A 23,210-nucleotide genomic window follows, 5' to 3' on the forward strand; every position below is an offset into this window, starting at 1 on the left:
CTAAGTGGAAATAATCAATTACCGCTAGAATTCAAGTTTTGTCATTGGCCATCTGCCAGTCTTTTGTCGTAATGGCGCATTCGCAGCCATTATGCGAAATATAATGAAGCACTTGATTTTCGGGCTTCACCCACAAGGCAACAGAAAAAATACTTTAAACATGTCTGATATCAGGAAAAGAAAATAATTTTTGCAGAAAAGTTTTCATTAAATAGACACGACGAAAGCAAAGATAATAAATAATAATACGAAGCTCAAGCTTGCTTATGAGTACACTGACCGGTAAAAATCTTGTTTTCACTGGGGTAAGTATTACTCAAATCATAATTACCAGTATAGAAGGTCAGTGTGTAACAAAGAATTTACGTCACATTGAGAATAATAGTGCAGCTACATAGGTGATTATATCATGTCTTTCTCTGCAACAATATTTATTTATCGGTCGTTAACTACAGCAGTTCTAAACAAACCACGTATTTTTGAGATAGCCATGTTTGTTGACAATATAAGTAAATTGTTAGAACCAAACCTAATACTTTACTCGGAATTATTTGCCCACGTAGCAACAATGATGGTTATTAGCGTATATTTTAGCTGCTACTATGAGTGTGCGAAATATACGCGACGTTACGGCTTATAAATATTCTCATCCACGATTCCAAACGTAAAAAAAAGGCGAGAGAGAGAGAGAGAGGCGATATAAGTGCCAACAACGACAATGAATACTGATAGACAATCAACATGAGATACGTAGAAGAAATGTTCGATATTTAAAAACTCGATTTCATTTCACAGATAATTTAACCGTTCCTCTTATTTCTTCTCTAGGTGAAAACGAAGTGACGGCAGATATTTATGAGTAAATTCTTAAATATTAATTCAATTTAATAAAATAAAAGGTAGTAAGATCTACAGCTATATAACTATAGTACCCTCCCTCAGCGAAAAATAAGCCAACATGCTGACCATTTGCAAGACAATCTTAAACTACTGTTTAAGATACGGAATGCCTTGGGCAGTTTCATCGAGACTTGGTACAAAGATGACTAATTACAAGGAGGTTTTTACTATGGGGGTCTTTAGTAACCATATACGTGAGGATGAAGTGAGATAGTAGTAACATGTAAGTGTAACTTTGACTGTCTAGAAAAATTTCGGAAATATTGAAGCTGCCTATTTCACTCTTCTGCTTTGATAGACGACGTCATTTAAATGGCAAACAAAAACCACTCATCGAAATCCAAAAACAGTAAAATACGCGCCATAACAAGAATTAAAGCTATTCTCATGACATTTCATTCCTTGGTCTTGCCAACAAACAACCCATAACCTTCCACCTAACCCAGACCATTTGTTACCGTATACTACAAAAAATAGTATAGAGGCAAATTAAATATTACGTGAGTTCTTTCTCTCTCTACCTGCGGATATATGACGCCAAACAACACAGCATCATCACGTTATGATTCAAAATCAAGTTGCAATATGAGTAAATTCAATCCATCGACAATTTCGATCCAACATGGTGTCGTATATATATAACTTATTAACTGCAAAAATAGCATGCTGAGGTAAGAAATCGTAGTGCACGTAGGAGTCGGGTGGGGAGAGGGGGTTGTGTAGCTCAAGGGGATAACACGGAAAAATACTCGAAAACGAACTAGTGTCGAATCCTAAGTTTGTGCATTTACTAGGCTGATTCGTGGCAGTCAGGATGAGTTTGACCCCTTGACGCCTTGGCTGACTCTTTGAGGTGGGAAGCTGGCTGGTGAAAGTCCTGATGATAACTACAGCGTAGTGGTGAGTAGAGGGTTTGGGATGGGAAAGGGGGTTATCTATACACTGTAAATCTGTAACGCGTGGAGCAATTTCAACCAAACGTTGTAGTCAATTCACTATTTACCTGGAGAAACACAGGGGTAAGATATAATGTGATGACAGTGAAAAATAGTTGAAACTGACTGAAAGCTTTGATGGATTCACAGCTTTCGTGGTCGCTGGACTAATTCGTAACAGTTCCCATGACTTTATATCGTAACTGGGTGAGGTGATGAACGGAAGTCTGTAAAATGTTTTGAACTTTTAAGAAACGCGTATAAATATGTAAAGCTTCCCATAAGGAACTAAATACAAAAAAATATTCCCAAGCCAACATTTTCTGATTGTCTGGAATTGCCTATTTGTTTATTTAACCCAACCTAATAGCTGATTATTTATTATAATGAAAATAGCAATTTAATGTATGTGTAAAGTGAGACAACCGACTGACACAAGTCTGATGGTTACGGCAGTTATATGCATGTTTTCACTAAGTCTCTGGGTTTGAGTGATTTCACTTACATACTTTTTCAATATTTTCGGCTAGAAATAGCCCATGACTTGTGTTGCCAACTTTTCTAGAGAGGTGAATGAAAAGCATGTTTCTAAAAGTTCAAACTCTATGACTTTATTTACGTAACTCGAATTATTCGACTTCTGACATTAAATGTGGTTGGTTTTACATGATTAATAAGTGATGCTACATCATGAATTTATGTTTAAAAAATGAACAGTAAGTTCTTTATTTACATTTGTTGATGCTTTGACTTTCTTCTCACTGGGTTTCACCCACGACCGATAATTCCCTTTCGGTTAGTGCTGAGGTGATGTGAACAGAAAGCTTATATGATGCATTTTTTAACTGTTTCGTAACTTAATCACTTGAATTTTAAGCATATACAGTCACTTGTCGAATGCATTTTTGCCGCTAGAAATATTTGTCACCATTCGTTAATTTTCGTAATTAATGTAGTTTCAGAACATGATTCATCCTTGCAGATACTTAATATCACACTGAATTTATCTTCAGCATCACTTTTTTTCAGTCATATAATTTCTTCCACTGCCACTGAGCGTTTCGGCAGATCCTGACACGAAGTTCATTAGTAAGACAACGATTATTCATGAACACAGGCAAAAAGCTGAATAAAAAGCTGCTTATTAGCACTCAGTAAAAAGCAATAACAGTGGCGACAGGCAGCAACAGAATGCAGTCAAACGACGATTTAACAATGCCAAAATGTTGTGCTTTGCGATGTATCTGTTCCATAAACAATCTGTCAAAAGATGGTCATTAATGAAACAGAAATGAGATTATACACAATGTGATCAAAAGTATCCGGACGCCTGGCTGAAAAGACTTACATGTTCGTGGCGCCTTTTATCGGTAATTCTGGAATTCAATATGGTGTTGGACCACCCTTAGCCTTGATGACAGCTTCCACTCTCGCAGGCATACGTACAGTCAGGTGCTGGAAGGTTTCTTGGGGAATGGTAGCCCATTCTTCACGGAGTGCTGCACTGAGAAGAGATATCGATGTCGGTCGGTGAGGCCTGGCACGAAGTCGGCGTTCCAAAAAATCCCAAAGGTGTTCTGTAGGATTAAGGCCAGGACTCTGTACAGGCCAGTCCATAACAGGGATGTTATTGTCGTGTAACCACTCCGCCACAAGCCGTGAATTATGAACAGGTGCGTGATCGTATTGAAGGATGCAGTTGCCATCCCCGAATTGCTCTTCAACAGTGGGAAGCAAGAAGATGCATAAAATATCAGTGTAGGCCTGTGCTGCGATAGTGCCAAGCAAAACAACAAGGTGTGCAAGCCCCCTCCATGAAAAACACGACCACAACATAACACCACCGCCTCCGTATTTTACTGTTGACACTACACACGTTGATAGATGAGGTTCACCAGGCATTCACCAACCCACATCCTGGCATCAGATCGCCACATTGTGTACCGTAATTCGTCACTCCACACGATGTTTTTCCATTGTTCAATCGTCCAATGTTTACGCTCCTTACACCAAGCGAAGCGTCGTTTGGCATTTAGCGGCGTGATGTGTGGCTTCTGAGCACCTACTATCATAGTACTTGCACTGGATCCAGATGCAGTTTGGAATTCCTGAGTGATGGTCTGGATAGATGTCTCCAACTGTTGGCGGTCTCTGTCAGTCAACAGAAGAGGTCGGTCTGTACGCTTTTGTGCTGTACGTGTCCCTTCACGTGTCCACTTTAACATCGGAAACAGTTGACCTAGAGATGTTTAGGAGCGTGGAAATGTCGCGTACAGACCTACGACACAAGTGACACCCAGTCACCTGACCACGTTCGAAGTCCTTGAATTTTGCGGAGCGCCCCATTCTGCTCTGTCACGATGTCTAATGACTACTGAGGTCACTGATATGGAGTACCCGTCAGCAGATGGCACCAAAATGCACGTAATATGAAAAACGTAAGTGTCCGGACACTTTTGATCACATGGTGTAGTCTAGAAAAACAGCTATTGGTTATTTTGGAGGCGGCATTATTAGAGAGCGAGGGGGGGGGGGGAGGTTATATGTTGAGGTGGAAGAACCATTTGGAAAGAGTCAGCAAAAAAAAAAAAAATACGACTAGTCTTCTTCTTGCTGCGTTTTGTACCCAATTTGTAAGACTGGAAGGTCCTGTGCCTTTTATTATAGGTAATTTGGTGTGAATAATAAGAGTAATTAAGCTTAACTATGTATTCATTTATTAATAATATCGTTAAATCCTCCTGCTAATAGTACATAAAGTTTATATCTATGTCTCAGCCAGATAAATAAGTTGGAAGTGGTTGGTTTGGTGACGCAACGATCGCGCGCCATCAGCACGCTATCGTTTGTGCGATTTCACTTTCATAATTTGAACCTGGTATCTAATGTTTTTTTGCGAAGTCCGATCATCACTATTACTATCACGCAAACCATTTATTGCACTGAAACTTAACATTATGAAGGGCCTCTGTCACCAAATCTTACCACTCGCCAACAACGGCTTCTCTGCCTGATGAAACTAACATATAATTTCACATGTATTAATTAATCTGCAGACACTTCGATGAAACAGGAGAACTTTTAACTGCATCAATCAATTTCGAAGCATACGATTCTCTATGTGATTATTTTTATCTCTTGCTATCGTCAATGTGATGCGGGCTTATTTCGCATACATTTTATTTTGAATTCTAAACGTTTATAAAATCCACCCAGGTGCGGATATAAGGTAGCATTACAAATGATATCCACATTAAATAGTTCCTTTTCGCACGGTGGATCATACTACTATTTTTCAGTTGCCGTGTATCGTAGTAAAGGCGAAGTATGTCCCTTTTCTTTTAGGATTGCCCGTTTTTGCTTCATCTGAACATGTTCTGACTAAGCTGCATCTAACTGTATGAAGACACAGAGGAATCCATTCAAACGTAACTAACCTGTGTATATTTACGATAACAGTTAACAAAAGCGTCACTGCAGTATGTTGGTTTACTGTATCAGGTTGCACCTATAAAAAGCGTTAAGTCGAATAAGGGGTGAAAAACTGCATCAGTTTCAGACACAACTATACAGACACAAAGAGACACATGGTTGTGCTAAATATACCAAAGTGGTAGTGGCAGGTGCCGTGAAGCAACGTAATTAGAGTACTTACTTGGTTTCATCGATGAATACCGCTTCGAGGACGCGTGCCGCATAATGGAGGTTCTTCTGCAAGATTTCCGCGGAAATCTCCCCCCTCTGCAACTGCCGCAACAGGCAGCGTAGCCTGCCAACAGACAAAACACAAGCGAACATTGTCAGAACTGTCGTAGAAGCGCAGCAGTGGGTTATTGCGTACAGTATTGAGCAAATAAACATATAAAGAAACATTCAAAGCGATTAATCTCTGTCATCCGTTAATCATAACTAATTGTTTTCTTGTGAAATGAACATGCAATTGGGAACACATTTCTGTGACTTCAGGATTTTTAACACATTATCTTCGTTAAATAGAGTTACTATTGAAACAACCGTAGAATCATACAATTAGTTTGTAGCTTGGAAATGGGTTGGAGTCCACCCTCAGTTCCATTTGCATGAAACTTCATTGCGAAAGACAATGAAAACTTAGTGCGACATATTAATGATTTATTTGCTTATGTGTCTTTAAGTGATTTAAAGAGCTGGACTGAGTGCACGTTATGCAAAAAAGGATGCACCACAAGAGACCAAAGCATGGAGATGAAATACGTCGCCCACTGGAAATGCGTGCAGTAAGAAACCGGCTGACGCAACAAGGGACAAACGGTTTCGAGGTCTACTTATCGGTAGTAAATGTTATACAGTAGTGGAAATTAGTATAAAGACACTCACTGTCCAGTCGTGTTATTGCATTGTTAGTACTTTGTCGAACCTCCGTTCTTCGTTATTACCCCAGAAATCCTCTTCAGCATTGATTTCGTTAGTGTTTGTAGTTCTTGCTGTGAAACTGTCGCCAGTCTTCCCGTATCACTCTTTCCAGATCACATACGGCCCTTGCAAGTATACCACGTAGATTTTCGAAGGGGTTCATAATCGGGCTATGTGCAGGCCATCGGTATCTTTATCTTCAAACCACTTTTTGGTTCTAGTAGAATCATACACAGATGCGGATTATGTTGTTGAATCATTAGACTTTCGTCCCATAGATCTTCATAAATTCTAATCATTCCGTTTCTAGCGCACAGAGTTCGTCCTAGCGTTCAGTCAAGCAATGCGTGATTTACTTTCAGCGCAGAAGGCTGCCCATATCATAACGCTTCCACCACCAAAATTTTTCGTCATTCCTACATGCTCCTCTGTTCTCAGATAATGCCAGTAATATTGAAATCCATCCTGCCCGTCTAAATTAAACTTCTTCTCATCACCGAAGATCACTTTATCCCACTTTGAAATCCTTGACATTCGTTTTTCATCAAACTCCAATGTAGTCTGTTTATGTTTGGGTGTTAATAAGGGTTTCTGCTGTTATTTCATGAATGCAAGACGTATGTCATGTGACGAAATTTGTCATACAAGTCTGGCAGTTACTGGCAACTATGAATCAGTAACAAGTTGAGAATTATAACGGTTTGTGGCCCTTGCTTTGCTTTCTCTGCTTCAGATAATTTTCTACTTTGTCCATATTTTCCGTTCTGTCCACATCGTGCACCCAGTCCAACGAAATTATCAATCACTGTACTTGAACAATTCACCTTCCTGGAAATTTGACAATTAGAGAGTCCTATTTCGTTGTACGTATCGATGTTTTGCTTTTCATCAAATGATAACTGTTTTCCGCGTAGCATTGTCACAATGGTGCTTTACGTACACAACATTCACTGTCACTAATGGTTTTTGTTTCCTCTCTGCAGTAAAGGCACTTACGCACACACTAACGCTGCACAGAGCTGTCTGCCTTTGTACCGAGTTCCATCCTCTACCAGTTGAAAAGTTAATGTCTTCTTATATGCTGTACCACTGATGTCGATACCATTTGACTACGTTTGTCGGTATACTGGATTTCATACTATTGTATATACATTATGCACAATTATTGCAACCGACAACGTTGATTTTCTTCCAAATATCCACGCCTTTATACTCATTTCCACAATGTATGTTCGGTTAAATTGATAGAGAAATTAAATACAATAAGACATAAAAGTTTGTACAGGTTACGGAATTTTCTAGCTGCATACATTGGAACACTTGTTACCATCAAGTGGCTACATCCGAAAACACATTATACACCACTGGCCATTAAAATTGCTACACCAAGAAGAAATGCAGATGATAAGCGGGTATTCATTGGACAGATATATTATACTAGAACTGACATTTTCACGAAGTTTGGGTGCATAGATCCTCAGAAATCAGTACCCAGAACAACCACCTCTGGCCGTAATAACGGTCTTGATACGCCTGGGCATTGAGTCAAACAGAGCTTGGATGGCGTGTACAGGTACGGCTGCCCATGCAGCTTCAACACGATACCACAGTTCATCAAGAGTAGTGACTCGCGTATTGTGACGAGCCAGTTGCTCAGCCACCGTTGACCAGACGTTTTCAATTGGGGAGAGATCTGGAGAATGTGCTGACCAGGGCAGTAGTCGAACATTTTCTGTATCCAGAAAGGCCCGTACAGGACCTGCAACATGCGGTCGTGCATTATCGTGCTGAAATGTAGGGTTTCGCAGGGATCGAATGAAGGGTAGAGCCACGGGTCGTAACACATCTGAAATGTAACGTCCACTGTTCAAAGTGCAGTCAATGCGAACAAGAGGTGACCGGGACGTGTAACCAATGGCACCCCATACCATCACGCTGGGTGATACGCCAGTATGGCGATGACGAATACACGCTTCCAATGTGCGTTCACCACGATGCCGCCAAACACGGATGCGACCATCATGATGCTGTAAACAGAACCTGGATTCATCCGAAAAACTGACGTTTTGCCATTCGTGCACCCAGGTTCGTCGTTGAGTACACCATCGCAGGCGCTCCTGTCTGTGATGCAGCGTCACGGGTAACCGCAGCCATGGTCTCCGAGCTGATAGTACATGCTGCTGCAAACGTCGTCGAACTGTTCGTGCAGATGGTTGTTGTCTTGCAAACGTCCCCATCTGTTGACTCAGGGATCGAGACGTGGCTGCACGATCCGTTACAGCCATGCGGATAAGATGTCTGTCATCTCGACTGCTAGTGATACGAGGCCGTTGGGATCCAACACGGCGTTCCGTATTACCCTCCTGAATTCACCGATTCCATAGTCTGCCTAACAGTCTTTGGATCTCGACCAACGCGAGCAGCAATGTCGGGATACGATAAACCGCAATCGCGATAGGCTACAATGCGACCTTTATCAAAGTCGGAAACGTAATGGTACGCATTTCTTCTCCTTACACGAAGCATCACAACAACGTTTCACTAGGCAACGCCGGTCAACTGCGGTTTGTGTATGAGAAATCGGTTGGAAACTTTCCTCATGTCAGCACGTTGTAGGTGTCGCCACCGGCGCCAGCCTTGTGTGAATGCTCTGAAAATCTAATCATTTGCATATCACAGTATCTTCTTCCTGTCTGTAGCACATCGTGGTGTAGCAATTTTAATGGCCAGTAGTGTATAACATGATCACTCCAATCATTACTAAAATTGAGGGTTAACACTTTTTCTCCTCACTCTTTCAATGTGTAACTAGGTGGTGCTTGAATTTAGAGTTCTGGATGTTCTAGAATGTTAGTACATCAATAATACCGAAAATTGTTTAGTAGATGCGCACTATATCTGCGAGGATGTCCTTTGGGTACGGGAGTGGAACCATCAGTTTAGACGCCACAAAGTGTACACGTTTTTAATAATTTTATAACTGCACTAATGGGAGAAGGGAAACGAAAGAAATGTTGTTATGCTCTGACGACTTTCTTTTAACGCTTCGTGTCTGTTTTGTCCTGACGACGGTATCCGTTCACTGCTAGCCCTATAGTTGCAATTAGTACGTCAAGGAAATAAGAACTCTAGTCGAAGTTTGCAATGGATTTAAACGGCTTTGGAAAGTTGTTCTGTACAACAAATGGCGTTGCAAATAAACAGCTTATTGTGTGCGGGATCTTTCGTATTTCAGTGGTTTCATCAAGGAATATAATTTTATACTGCCTTAGTAGTGGTGATTAAAATGTGTGTGGAAAGATGCATGCTTGACATTTAGTCTTCCTGCTTTGGTGCCCTGCACAGTTGTATTTGGGGAAGTGTGTTGCCTTCAGAAGCCACAACTCTTTCAGATAAATACAAGTTCATTTCAAATGGTAGTTCAGCTCCTTGCTGGACTACCGTAACGCATACTTTCCAGATTAAAGTAACTGATGTTCTCTAACCATTTTTCTAACGCAGAAGGCGCATCGTGTGCGCATTTTGTAGCTACCAATAAGCAGCCAGGTCTCGCAGAGCTCCGATCCACGAGTAAGCGTGGGGTTAAGAAGTATGCAGACACATTATCAAGTTACCAGAAAAAGGAGGAAGGTGTCTTCCCAGTTCGACGTCTACATGCTTCTAACTTCCACTCCACCACGTCTCCGCAACCGCTGTCTCTAACTTCTACCAGTACAGTGGCGTCGACCTTCTGGTAGTTGGTTCCAGTCCTCTGGGACGAGAGAGTTCCCTCACTGGAATTTGCTCCCAAAGGCGAGAGGTTAGTGGCCTACAGTTCTTTATTACCAATGTACGCTTCATTACTCTGTGTTAAACGACGAACTCCTTTTCAGTGTCTCAAAGAGTAAGGGCGCCAACGGCCTTCGCAGTGAAGTTAAGAGCTGTCGCGCTGGACTAGCACTTGGATGCGTGACCATCAGCTCTGCCGAGCGCTGTTGGTAAGTGGGGTGCACTCAGCCCCAGCGAGACAAACTAAGAAGCTACTTGATTGAGAAGTACCGGCTCTGGTCTCGTAAACTGACGTACGGCCGGGAGAGCAGTGTACTGACCACATGCCGCTCCATATCCTCCATCCAGTGACGTGGGTAGACTGAGGACGACCCGGCGGCCAGTCGGTACCGTTGGGCCTTAATGGCCTATTACGGCGAAGTTTAGTTTTTTAAAGATTAAGGGCACTTGATATTGTTGGTTGTTATCCGTCTGTAGGATGGGCGTCTCTCACTTCGGTAATCAATCAGAACTACAGTAACACATCACTTTATTCGACAGTTTCTGATAATATACCTGCTGAACGAGTTATTTTGAGAGTTGTGGCCCATATGTACGAGAATGTGTCAATTGTGGAAGTACAAGTTTAACTGTGGCTACTAATGTCGTGACAGGTAAGTCGCGATGACACGGTGACAACTAATTACGTATGTGTTTCAAATGTTAAAAAATTTACCAGTTGATAATTATTGTTCATACAGATTAAAAAGTTAACTGCTTGGCGTACAGGGCTACAGCCAGCATAGGCGTCTTCTTGATTTTGATAAAAACCGTTCTTTACTAAATGTTTACATACTGAAGGTCCTATGATCCGACAATGAGAACCTGCTCTACCAAGCAATTATGGGGAAAGTTTCTGTTCGGAATCAGAATGATGGAGCGATTAGCAATTTTTATTTTCATATCAAGAGGTATTTCCAGAGATGGAAACGACCTAATGCTTTTTAAAAAAAGCTTAAGATCGACTGTTATTCGAACAATTATCCTTCGAAAAAATGGTTCAAATGGCTCTGAGCACTATGGGACTCAACTGCTGAGGTTATTAGTCCCCTAGAACTTAGAACTAGTTAAACCTAACTAACCTAAGGACATCACAAACATCCATGCCCGAGGCAGGATTCGAACCTGCGACCGTAGCGGTCTTGCGGTTCCAGACTGTAGCGCCTTTAACCGCACGGCCACTTCGGCCGGCTTATCCTTCGATGACAAAACTTCTTTTCCTCAGAAGAGTTTGTGTCGAAATGAAGTATTCTGGTAAAGTAAGAGTGCTTGCCAGAAGAAGCTTACGAACCCAGTTCGTTTCCGTGAAAGGAAAAATTGAGACTTTGGATAGCAGTTCGGTGCGAAGTTTTAAGTTGGCAGTGATGCACAGCAGTCGTCTGGATGGTCGTTCTGCATGATTATGCCATGGGACAGTCACTCTTTGTTAGTGATGTACCTTTCCATTTCTTTAGATGATACAAATGTTATTCCCACGCCTAGCAAAGAAGCATCAACAGGTAATATACTAAACGATACCATTGTTAAAGTTATTAACTCCATCTGAGCATCTGAGCTGGATTGCTCATATAGCTTTTACTGCAGAAAATGCCTCATATTCGAGAAATGTACTTTTCCCACAAAATATACAGTTAATTTGACCACAAGAATAACTGCCAACGTTGAAGATACTGAGAAAATGAAGTCAACAAATACAGGAAAGTTTCATTCACTGATGTACTGCAGGGATAATCTTGCTCGGGTACCTCCTCAGTGAGCCACAAAGTATCAATTGCACAAAAACTAATTAGAAATGTATGTAGGGTTCACACATTTTTGAGCTTTCTCTGGGATAATGAGTAATATTTTTCCAGAAACAAGTTAAAAATAGATCCAACTCTTGAGTCCGATCAAAGGCTTCGGGAGGTTTGCCTTGATTATAAAGCCAATTTATGATCTGGAAATCCGATCATGAGTATTCCCAGATGGGAACTTAATTCGCCCCCTACCTCATCCTAGTGGGATATTTAGCTGAAAAGAACAAAGTTCTACATAATCCCGCTAAACTCTCGTAAGCAGCGAATGAAATACATAGGCCTATGAAGAAAAAATATTTTTGTACAGAAAACTGATGAAATTTAGTGTCTATAGTCAATTGCAGTTTCAGAGTAATGGAGATATTCACAAATAAAATACTAGCTGCAAAATTGATCAGCACTGCCTCACAGTGAATCTAATTTCGCCACAAAAAGGGGTGAAACACACAGGTATAAATCTCTGACAATTTGCCAATGGAGATAAAATGTCTGGCAGACAGTGAAAATGTTTTCAGGTGCACGAGTATATTAAAATGGTTTCTTCATAATAATGACCTGTATATGACAAAGAAATAATAGTCGATTACAAGTCTGTCAATGGTCATCATATAGCCATACAAATATTTTTTTAAATGTCTGTGCTCTCTTCTTGTTCAACTGAGCATTAACGTTTATCGTGAATATATGTACCAAACGTATAAGTAGTTAACTGAGTCAATAATATGATACATATACCACTGAGATGCAAAGTGGCAAACGCTAGAGTCATGTGTCAACTGAATATAAAAAGTAAAGAAATGAATTCCATCTTCAGGTGCTGGCCGGCCACGGTGGCCGAGCAGTTCTAGGCGCTTCAGTTTGGAACCGCGCGACTGCTACGGTCGCAGGTTCGAATCATGCCTCGGGCATGGATGTGTGTGATGTCCTTAGGTTAGTTAGGTTTAAGTAGTTCTAAGTTCTAGGGGACTGATGACCTCAGATGTAAAGTCCCATAGTGCTCAGAGCCATTTGAACCATTTTTTTTAGGTGTTGTTCACAAATAACTGACAACCATTTATCAGTTAAGAAAGACTCTTGAGACTTGTGGTTACGGGCCATAAATGATTACTTTTAGCCCACCAAACGACAATGCTCCTGAATGAAAGCGAATGAAGTACACTTAAATGTTAATATGTTGTGTTAACAGGCAGAGTCAGCTACCAATTTTCGTAACATTCTCAACAACTATGTAACTTAAAGTTTCAATAAACTCATCTTGTGAATCTGTATACTTACAATTATAGCTCATCTGCAACTGGGCTCTTAATTCCAGTGATAAATCAACTGGCTGAATCACATAATTTGGAAACGAATTTAACTGAATGCGCTATGTTAACACTGGTTAAAAACCTTTTTCTCTACTCTTAACTTGTCACATTAGAATAATTCAGTCTTTCTGCATCTTTAATTGTTAAACGACATTTAGTTAGCTTTCGATAAAATTATTACATGAACAATTAATTTCAATTGCTTATGTATTTCTCGTTCAGAACAGACGCTTGAAAAAGCATGTCGTTAGGAAAGCAGCAAACGGACGTTACAGTTTGAATTGTTAACCAAATATTGATCTCAACCTAAATTCAACTGTCTATTCAGAGAACATTTGGTGAAATGTATCGCCGGTATCATTAAAATTTATGCTCTGTTCTGATTCCCTTATCCAATATTTAACTGCATTTTCATTTCGTTTTTTGGCGATCTACTGAGCCCAAAGCACAGTTTCGGAGCATTGTAATTTATACACTGCTTGACATTAAAAGTGAAGCACACAGAAGATGCGATCGGATTTCAGTGTAACTTCGAACACGTACACTCCATCGGTGGACGGGTATATGATTATAAAGTTGCAGTTCTCTGTGATATGCAGAACGGTCACCAGAGTGCATTAGTGTGGTTCGTGTTAAGTGATGTTATGAGGCCTGGTGGGATGTATAAGGGGCTTGAACAGCGTCAGATGTTGAATGATCACTGTGTAGGAAACGGAGTTGCCACGTCTGCAATGTCGTAGCGATGTGGGCTCATGCTTTCAAGTTCTTCGTAAATTTGGGTAGATTTCGTAATCACTGAAGTAACATCACATACCTGCTCAAACCGTGAAGTTTCGTTTCGTTTCGTCCTCCTCTTCTGTGTGCTTCTCATTTTTTTCCCTAGGCAGTGAATTTCTGCCATGTCTACGATTCATTATATTATTATTTTTGGTCGCTGGGCACCACCCATTAATTCATCCTCAAATACATAAACAGTCCGAATTAATGTGGTACGGAAGTTACATTCTAATTTAAGTCCCACGATTGCTCACACGTACATGCTCTCTCTCTCTCTCTCTCAAATCGTATGTATGTTCCGCAATCTGGAAACTAGGATATAATTCTTTAAACAACGTATCATTATCTGTGCAACGGTAAAAATGTCGGAGAAGCGTTTGTGTATCCTCACATCAATTTTCACTACCAGGTATTGGTTGTCCACTTTTCACTAGATGCTATAGTAAAAAACCTCTTACTTGTGATCACAGAAGACGACAAGTGCGATATGGCTAAGTGCTGCTCTGATAAGGAGGGGTGTTTCACTTCACCGCAATGGATGGAGATGCTGTCCATTATCAACACCTTTCGTAAGTAAAGTGGAGGCGGAACCCTGCCGCCAAAAAGTTCCTGCGATGCATGTGAGATTTACACCACAAAACCAATTAGAGCTGTCACGCTGACTTATGCAAATATGTTTCTTAAAGTGAGTTAGCCGATAAGGGCAAAACGTAGAAAAAATTAAAAGAGCGATACATTTGGAAGGAACTGATGTCTTCGCCGACTGAACCACAATTTCTCATATCCAGGAGTACAAATTTGTTATATGCGTCCACCATTATTAACGAACTTCATCATGCATTTCCATGAGTTTTTGTAGGTTGTTCTGTCACACAACGCGTTTTCTCAGTTTGGTGAATCAAGTGAGTCCTTTTCTTGTATGTGTGTGTCATATCTGGACGACTATGGATGTTTTTATGTTTAGATGATTACGAAAATGAAAGGTAGGAGGAGGCAACATATCGGTGCCGCCACATATTCCTCTTAAAGAGTACCAGGGAAGCTTCGAGCTTAACACCCCCGTTCAACGCATAAAACTACAACAGTCTCCATGAGGCAGGGGCAGACTACTGATCCGGATCTTCAATTCACTATCTCTCCTCACCTCGCTGCTCACGTAGGGCCACTGAAAATTGCTTCGACCTGGGTTCGTGCTGCCCCCCCCCCCCCATATGGCATAGAACCACAGCAATAAGATGATGTAGATTTCAACTACAACGTCGAATACAGTACTTATAATCGAAGCTGCCAAACTGAAATTGTAAAAAGAAACAGTATCACAAAATTACAAGGGACAACAAATGCGATGAAGATTGCACAAATGTGTAGGGCAGTGTCTCTAGTACGCCCATCGATCGCATCACTTCACTTTTTCAGTTCTAAGCGCACTATGAGCACGTAAAGGTACCTAGAAATTAGTATTTCTCGCCAAGTATGAGAGACTGGTGTGAGATTTCTCCTGATGTCATGCAGCCCACATAACATAACTGTCATGCGTTTCCTTAATCATGACAATTCTCGGCCGCACTCTGTAGGAACAATGAAGACGCTCCTGCAGCATCTTCGATTGGAAGCGTTTGGTCACACACAACACAGCCCTTAACTGGCTTCCTCTGAGTTTCACCTCCGTTCACATAAACCGCTGGCTATGAAGACAACATTGTGGCACAGACAACGAGCTATAGACCAGCGTAGAGAATTGCCGGTTAGCACAGTCACTGCCTTTTATGACGAGGGTATTGGAAAGTTGGTAAAACGCTACGACAAATGTCTAAGTCGGAGCCTCGTCTTCGTAGAGAAGTATCTGGAAAGTGAAGCTAAGTGTTGCAAAATTTTTTTTATTTTCACAGAGGTTTCCATTTCGCGACCGAGCAGGTCTTATTTCCGAATAGCCCTGGTATATTCTCTAATAAACTGTGGAAGATTGTGCAATAATTCTTTGGAATGGTTACTATCACTTCCAATGTACTTAATATTTAGTGAATACTCCAAATAAAATACCATTTATGCCTTTTTTGCTATCTATTTCATCAATTTGCAGAAATTTCCTAGCAGATTGAAACTGTATGCCACAAGCTGGTCCGAAACAGGGACCTTGCCTTTTGCGAGCACTGTTTTCACGGATTGAGCTATCCGGTTACGATTGACGTCTTCCCCTCAAAGCTTCATCTGTGTGAGCTACTGCTCCTCTGTAAATGGGCGTAGGCTATGGATAAGTCATTTATCCGTGATATCCTTTCTTCCAGGAGTGTTAGTCCTGCAATGTATGCAGGGAAGCTGTGACATCTGATATTTAGGATCTCTCCTATATTTAGGAGAGAAGCTGTTGGGGCGGGTCGTGAATCATACATGGGTAGTGCAGTATGCGAAATCCAAGGTTACGGGTTCAGATGCCGGTCCGACATACAGTTATAATTTGCCGAGTGAAAGATTTATTCTTGAAATTTACAGAGATGTTGCGAGTCGTGTTTAGCAGTGCTAATTATTAGAGAGAGGGGTTGGCGTTTTCTCAATTTGGCCACAACGAAGAAAAAAACTGTTTTTCAAATTACTGATGATTCAAGGCAACTATCTGTGAGGTAAAGTTCCCTAAATTGCTTTGACGTAGAAGCACACGAACGTAGAGTTTTCAATTCAAATCTTGGTTGGCTAAGTAGTGCACGAGCCTGTGATTAGTGAGGAAAGATGATGGCCGCCCTCTTGCAACACGGAGATCGTCCAGCGGTGAGCACGAGGATACCTATTTCAGGACAGAAACCAGCTCACTCTGCTGGAACTCGTGTCATTCTTTGTGCTCGAAGTACCTTGCATTGTGCTGACGGGCCGCGCGCGCACTCTGTCCACGGGCGCTCGGCAGCAAACGGACGAAACGTGTAAATGCTTGTAACGTATAATTCTCCGATGTCGTACTGTGTGTGTATCCTGGTGGATGAGTGTGGAATGGTCGGGACTAGAACGTAACCCACTCCTTCGGAAGAGTACTAATTTAGTCGTCAACCTTGGCGTCACTGTCCATTGGAGATATACTACCTAATAAAATGTATCCGGATATCACTATGTAATGCGGAATTGATCACTAGATGTTACGAAGAGTGGACCCGTTAGTATAAAAGGAGAGTATTGTGTTGTCAATAGACCAGCAATAACAGCAGTCAAGAGAGCTTAATAACATCGAACGTGGACTAGTCATTAGATGTAACCTAAATAACAAATCCACCAAGGACATTTTAACCCTTCCAAAGCTGGCCAGTTCTGCGGTTGGTCATGTGAGCGTGAAGTGGAAACGTGAAGGCATAACCACAGCTAAACCAAGACCTCATGTACAGACGGACGGGACCGTCGCTCATTGCGAACGGTGGTTGTAAAAAATCCGATGAAATCAGCGGAAAGAATCACTGTTAAGTTTCCAAGTGCTACTAGCCGTCTAGATGGCACAATAACTATGTGTAGGGCTTAAAAATAATACAATGGTCTTGCAGCTTTCATGAGGTACACATTTCTGTAGTCAATGCAAAGCGACGCTTGAGGTGCCGTAAAGAGTAACGCCACTGGACAGTGGATGATTAGAAACAAGTGCTTTGGAATGATCAATCACGCTATACTCTGTGGCAGTTCGATGGCATGGTTTGGGTTTGTCGATTGCCTGGAGAACGTTACCTGCCACCATGTGCAATCCCAACAGTGCAGTATGGAGGAGATGGTGTTATGCCCTTTGGTGGTGTTTTTCGTGATTGCGATGTGGTCTCCTTATCGTGCTTAAGAAAACTATAAGGCGGAAGGATATGAGCACCAACTGGAGCGCTGAGTACAGCGTACAAGAGTGGATGAGTTCGGAGGGAGACAACTATTGTTTCTATCAGCATGACGGTGCACCCTGTCATAACGCAGTGTCTGTGAGAAAATGTTTTGCGGACAATAACGTTTACTAAATAGGCTAGCCTGTCCAAAGTCCCAACCTAAACCCAATGCAACAACTTTGTGATGAGACAGAATGTTGAATCACTTTAGATATCAGCGTTCAACTTCACGACTTTTTCTGGTTTCGGATTTAGAGGAATAATGGGTTGCCATTCCTCCACAAACATTCGGATATCTCACTGAAAGCGTCTCCAGAAGAGTTCAAGATGTTATAAGAGCGATGGGTGGACACAGCCCATATTAATGTCCACTAGTAGGTGTCTGGATGCTTTTCGAATAGTGTATGGGACATTCAGTAAAAAACTTGCAGAACTGTACACATTCATTTTTCTACTTTTGTCAGTTGTAGTAACTTAATTTCGGCGCTAAGTGATTTGTCAACTGGATTTCGGTATTATATAGCCCTACTGCTACGTTTGCATACTTTCGTGGGCGTCCTGTAATGCTACTTCTGTGTGACTGAGGACTGACCGTGAAGACAGACCATTTCAGAGCCTCTAATTCTTGACAATTTGCGATACTTTGTTAGATTAGAAACGAATTTTTTCGCAATGTTGTCATAAGTTTATAATTCATTTGTATTGTTACAGTGCACTCTAAATAGCGATTTTTAGTTAGTTTATTGAGTACAATAGACAAATGTTAGAGATAAATAAATCAGCAGCATTAAACATTATCTGAAAGAGACACACAATGCTTGGATAGTTTTTGGACTTCACGCCCGTATACAATATATTAGTAGCATTTCATCTCCTTGCATGCTATGTTGTGGATGAGCAGCAAAAGGTAAGGCTGTGCAGTTGAGCATAACGATAAGGCGAGGGGACTAGCGAATACCGTCACCGACTGGCTGTGCAGTTGAGCATAACGATAAGGCGAGGGGACTAGCGAATACCATCACCGACTGTACAACCACCTGAGATGTCTAGAAGCCCCACAAGACTTAATTCAGCCTATTGCTACGAGGCCATGTAAGTAGTTGGGCAAAAGGAGTATTGGACCACATTGTGGGGTGCCTACTTTCAGGGGCAAGTATACATTCAGGGACAAACCTATTGTTCTCTTAAGAGGATTATGACCCTCTTTGGATAATCCGTCCTTTTGACTGACAGGTTCTTAACCTATTGTTCTGCTAAGCAGTTTTCCACATCACCCCGACCCCTCCTCCATCCCCCTCTCTCCACCCTCATCTCTCACTACTCTGGGAACTCCTCTCGCCGATACAAGCACACTTTTGATGTCAATCTGATTAATTAACTCAATCAATTAATTAACCCCTCCCCCTTTGTAAAACCCCCAGCCCTCCTCCACCCCTCTATCACCCGGAAATTGTCGGGAAAAAGACTCAGTTGATTGGATGTTTGTCAGGGAATCGATTGCTGTGTAATGGTATGTGGAATACAGGTTATTTAAAGAATTTGTCAGGAAATCGATTGCAGCTGAACATCACACGGTGTAAGCTGTGCTGCTCCCACAACACACAGGATAGTTGAAATAAAAGACAGAAGGGGTGTATCTTATTGACAAAAATGTGGAAGACATGATGACATATAGAAACTGGAAGAGTTTGTGGCATTGTGGGGCGATTCCAAACGGCTGCCCAACATCAGTGACCTCTACATTTAAACTCATCTTCCCAGTGATATCGTAGCAGTTGCCTCAGTGTTTCATTTTGATAGATCTCTCATATTGCAGTCATGTACATGATCACTGTTTCGTGCAGGCCAGCCCCAGAAGGTGTTGCTCCCACCATCTCGATTTCAAACAAGTTGTGTCAGTCAATCATTATGATGTAGTCAACTGTGTGCCAGTGGACAGTTGGGATGAAAAAGACACCATTGATGTACTGTAATGAGCACTACAGTTGATAGTGTGATCAATTTTAGCACTTTTATCAGTTTCTCCATAGTTTCAATGCTGACCAATGATGCAGCAGCATACTTACCATTTCCTGTACCATTGCTAAACCACACCTCCACTACTTTACATATACCATATAATGGATTGCAAATGTAGATAGATGACTGTGCAGGTATGACCATTCATGGTTAATTCTCGAACATATACACCAATAGTACCAGACAGCGTTCTATACCGCTGCAACTAGGTTACCTACATATTTCTAGCACTTCGATCATGGTACATAACTTACAATTACGATTGCCTATCTTTCCTATGTGGATAAAGAGTCACAGAGCATTCTCGCATTTTTAGGATAAAGTTGGAGATTGAAAGATCTCCCCGCATTGTCGTTGACCAACCCTCCCTGCAACATCGTCACTGATTTAACTTGCAGCTGACCAGAAGTAGGAGGTTACTATATGGACTACATCTGACGTCTCGTAGAGCAGTAGAGTGAGCCAAGTCCATAACTGCTGTCCAGTGAATACCGCTCCGCACCAATCCTAGTCATGGCACCTGTCAAAGTGCACAAGATGTGCGCATGGTGAGGAGGTTAGCACCCCTGTGACATGTTGGCGCTCCAGATGGACGTAGTTTGAAGCATTTTACGTAAATCAACTGCGCTATCAATTTTGAATTGTTGATCTAGCGTCTGTCGTCAGCACCAAGAAGGTACTGGTAAAAGAGAAATGACTGTGGAACATAAACACACGCATTCCTAAGCCTACACGTTTTACACTTAAAACTCGCTATAATGCCAGAGTGGTGTGGTTTCCGACCTATTAGTCCTGTGGAATGTAACACAGTTAATATTTCAATGTAAGAAATATATAGCCAACGCAACATTCACCCTGAAAGTTTCTCTACTATAAAATATGGTGGCAAACTGTGAAGTGATAAAACTTCTACCTTGCACACCAAAGAAAACATCGATTCTTTGTAACACAAACACTGCATAGGTTTCTAAAGGTGTATGATGCCTATTGTTTACGAATTACGAGCCTGATTATGATTCAGAATTTATGATATGTTCACACCGGTCCTATAAAATGATCGTCAGCAGCTGGGAGATATAACAGTCTTATCGCAGTTTAGCACTGGCCCTGGTAACCTTCCTCTTGCACACAGAAGTCATGGTCTGATGTCAGGCTGTATTGGTCATGTGTGAGATAATATTGCCATTTTGCCATGACGCCATGTCTCTAGAATGCCTCCTCTCTCCACTATTAAGCTGTGTAGCATCAGTCTACTCTCCTCCTCCAGAACATACAATTTTATTGATTTTGTTCAGTACTCATTTCATGATATTTGTCTCTAATTTTATGTATTTCGGTAATTGTACACGGTTTCTGGCGATTTACGTATTTATTCATATTGCCCTCAGTTTTTACGTATCTCACATCAACTATTCGCGATTACCAGATTTTCCTGGAATTTTACAGATTTTATATAATTTTTCATATTTTTTCCATAGTTTTCTATATGTATGTGGTCGGTCATATTATTGACATACCCATGAGTTGGCTGATTTTCTATAAGAGTATTTGCGCATCTTATACACCAACCTACTAAAAAATCCTAAGCCTCGTCCTCTCCCTGCTGATTCACTTGCCTGCATTTTGGGTAGGACGAACATGAAAAGTGTAGTAACAGTTGCTTCGTACTTATATGAAACTGAAGACTTGACTTACGTCCAAGATGTGTCAGAGAAATGGCCTACTTCACATACATCTTCGTTTGTCTAGAGGAGGGTTTCCATTGATGGACATATTTCATCACACATCAGCTGGAAGTCTCTGATGTCTGTGGTATCAAGAGGTTTGTTGTTAACGATCGCAGATAAATAATGCTCCAAGTCACACACAGAACATGCAATTGCATACGAGTCGATCACTGGTTGTACCACATAACTGATACACCCTGAGAGGAAAACGGGAAAAATGATTAAATGCATGATAAATGACCTGCAGCAACACCTCCCTCTCTCTAAAATGCATCATCAGTTTGCTATTAAATCATTCCTCTTTACGTCCCCCCTCAGCTGATCACTCCCTCTACTTTCTGTCATACTTTAACGCAGATCGATGTCAATTTAGAGGCAGATGGTTCTCTTTTCCAGGAAAGCAACATAGATAAAAGTCAACTTGCATATATAATTATTACCTCAATCAACATATAGTAGAATGTTGTTAAAAACTAAGCAGCAACTGTTTGTACGTTATTTGTTAGCTGACACCACATGGTTGTGATTGGTGGAGAGTACAGAGGAGCATTTTGAAAATACTGATTGTTACGGTTTAAAACACCTTAACAGTCCTGCACAGAGTGAAACACACGATCCATTCTGTAGTTGTATATTGCCATCATCCCAGCTTGTAATACAATGCTCTTTAGCTAAGGACACTTTACAAGAATTTACAAGGCGGTTGCCAATAACTTTGGGGTCACCTGGGTTTGTGATCCTACGTATATAATATTTTAATCACCCCTGTACAAAGAGAGAGATGAGCATCGTAATAAGATCAGATGTATTGCCGAATTTACAAAGTGATATGCAGTACAAACTTGATATTTATAACTTCTCTGTGCTGTTATCTTAAGAGGCTTCGGTTACTTTAAGGGAGTTCGAAAGCAAGCAGGGATCCTGTGACAGAGGTAGATCTCAGCACTCCGTCATGAGCCAAAAGTGAGTTTAATAATCTAGTCATGTGATGCATGACATAACAGATATTAAGCAAATTTTCTTCAACCTAATAAGAAAATAGAGGAAATGTAACCTATGCCATGCTGTTACAAGACTTTCACAACAAGTAACGGTACTTTAGCCACTGAAAAAGTGTGTATGCCATGATTTCTTCTCTCTTCCAAAATAACTTCTATAAAAGGGAGAAATTCGAGGCGTATGGTCAACTACATCGGTGTCTCGGATTGGGTAAGTAGATTTTTTAAACTAGGGGGCGGTGTATGTTGGGGTTGAAATGTTTAGAACTACTGTGTACATCGAAGCCACAGCTGTTTGTTTCACAGTGCACAGTAGCTGGCTGCAGGGGTGGTCATGAGGTGGCAGCGAGCAGAAGTAACGGATTAGCTCAGCCTGTGATCGGCAGTTACGTACACAGAATGCGTCGACCTGTCTGCTCTTGTCTGTAGTAGCAAGGGCTAGTGAAGTGACCAAAGTGCTGGGTGAGCAGGGGTAGAAGCAGATGTGTGTGTTGCGTGAGAGAAGATTCAAAATATTAACAACATCCAAATTCCTACCACTCTGGCCATCCCTGGATGCCCTCCATTGACGGAGGTGGTGCACTATGGCATACACGCGCATACAAAACTGTGGCTGAGTCGCAAAGGTATTTTTCATCGACCTGTGAACCTTAGCGCCGATGCCGAATGAGAGGATTGGCGCAATGTTTGTGGGCATTGTGACTTGAGGATGTGGG

At 41.4% G+C, this 23,210-nt stretch overlaps 1 protein-coding gene across 1 annotated transcript in view; it reads right to left on the reverse strand.

Moving 5' to 3' along the window:
- The window catches only part of LOC126260462 (dual specificity calcium/calmodulin-dependent 3',5'-cyclic nucleotide phosphodiesterase 1-like), a 620,495-nt gene that overhangs the window by 308,461 nt on the left and 288,824 nt on the right, over positions 1-23,210 (reverse strand). Inside the window, exon 4 of the mRNA XM_049957791.1 lies at positions 5,491-5,604. Within this exon, the coding sequence (XP_049813748.1) occupies positions 5,491-5,604 (114 nt within the window). The remainder of the gene's footprint in view (positions 1-5,490; positions 5,605-23,210) is intronic.

This window comes from Schistocerca nitens, chromosome 5 (assembly GCF_023898315.1).
Source record: "Schistocerca nitens isolate TAMUIC-IGC-003100 chromosome 5, iqSchNite1.1, whole genome shotgun sequence".
Taxonomy (NCBI): Eukaryota; Metazoa; Arthropoda; class Insecta; order Orthoptera; family Acrididae; genus Schistocerca; species Schistocerca nitens.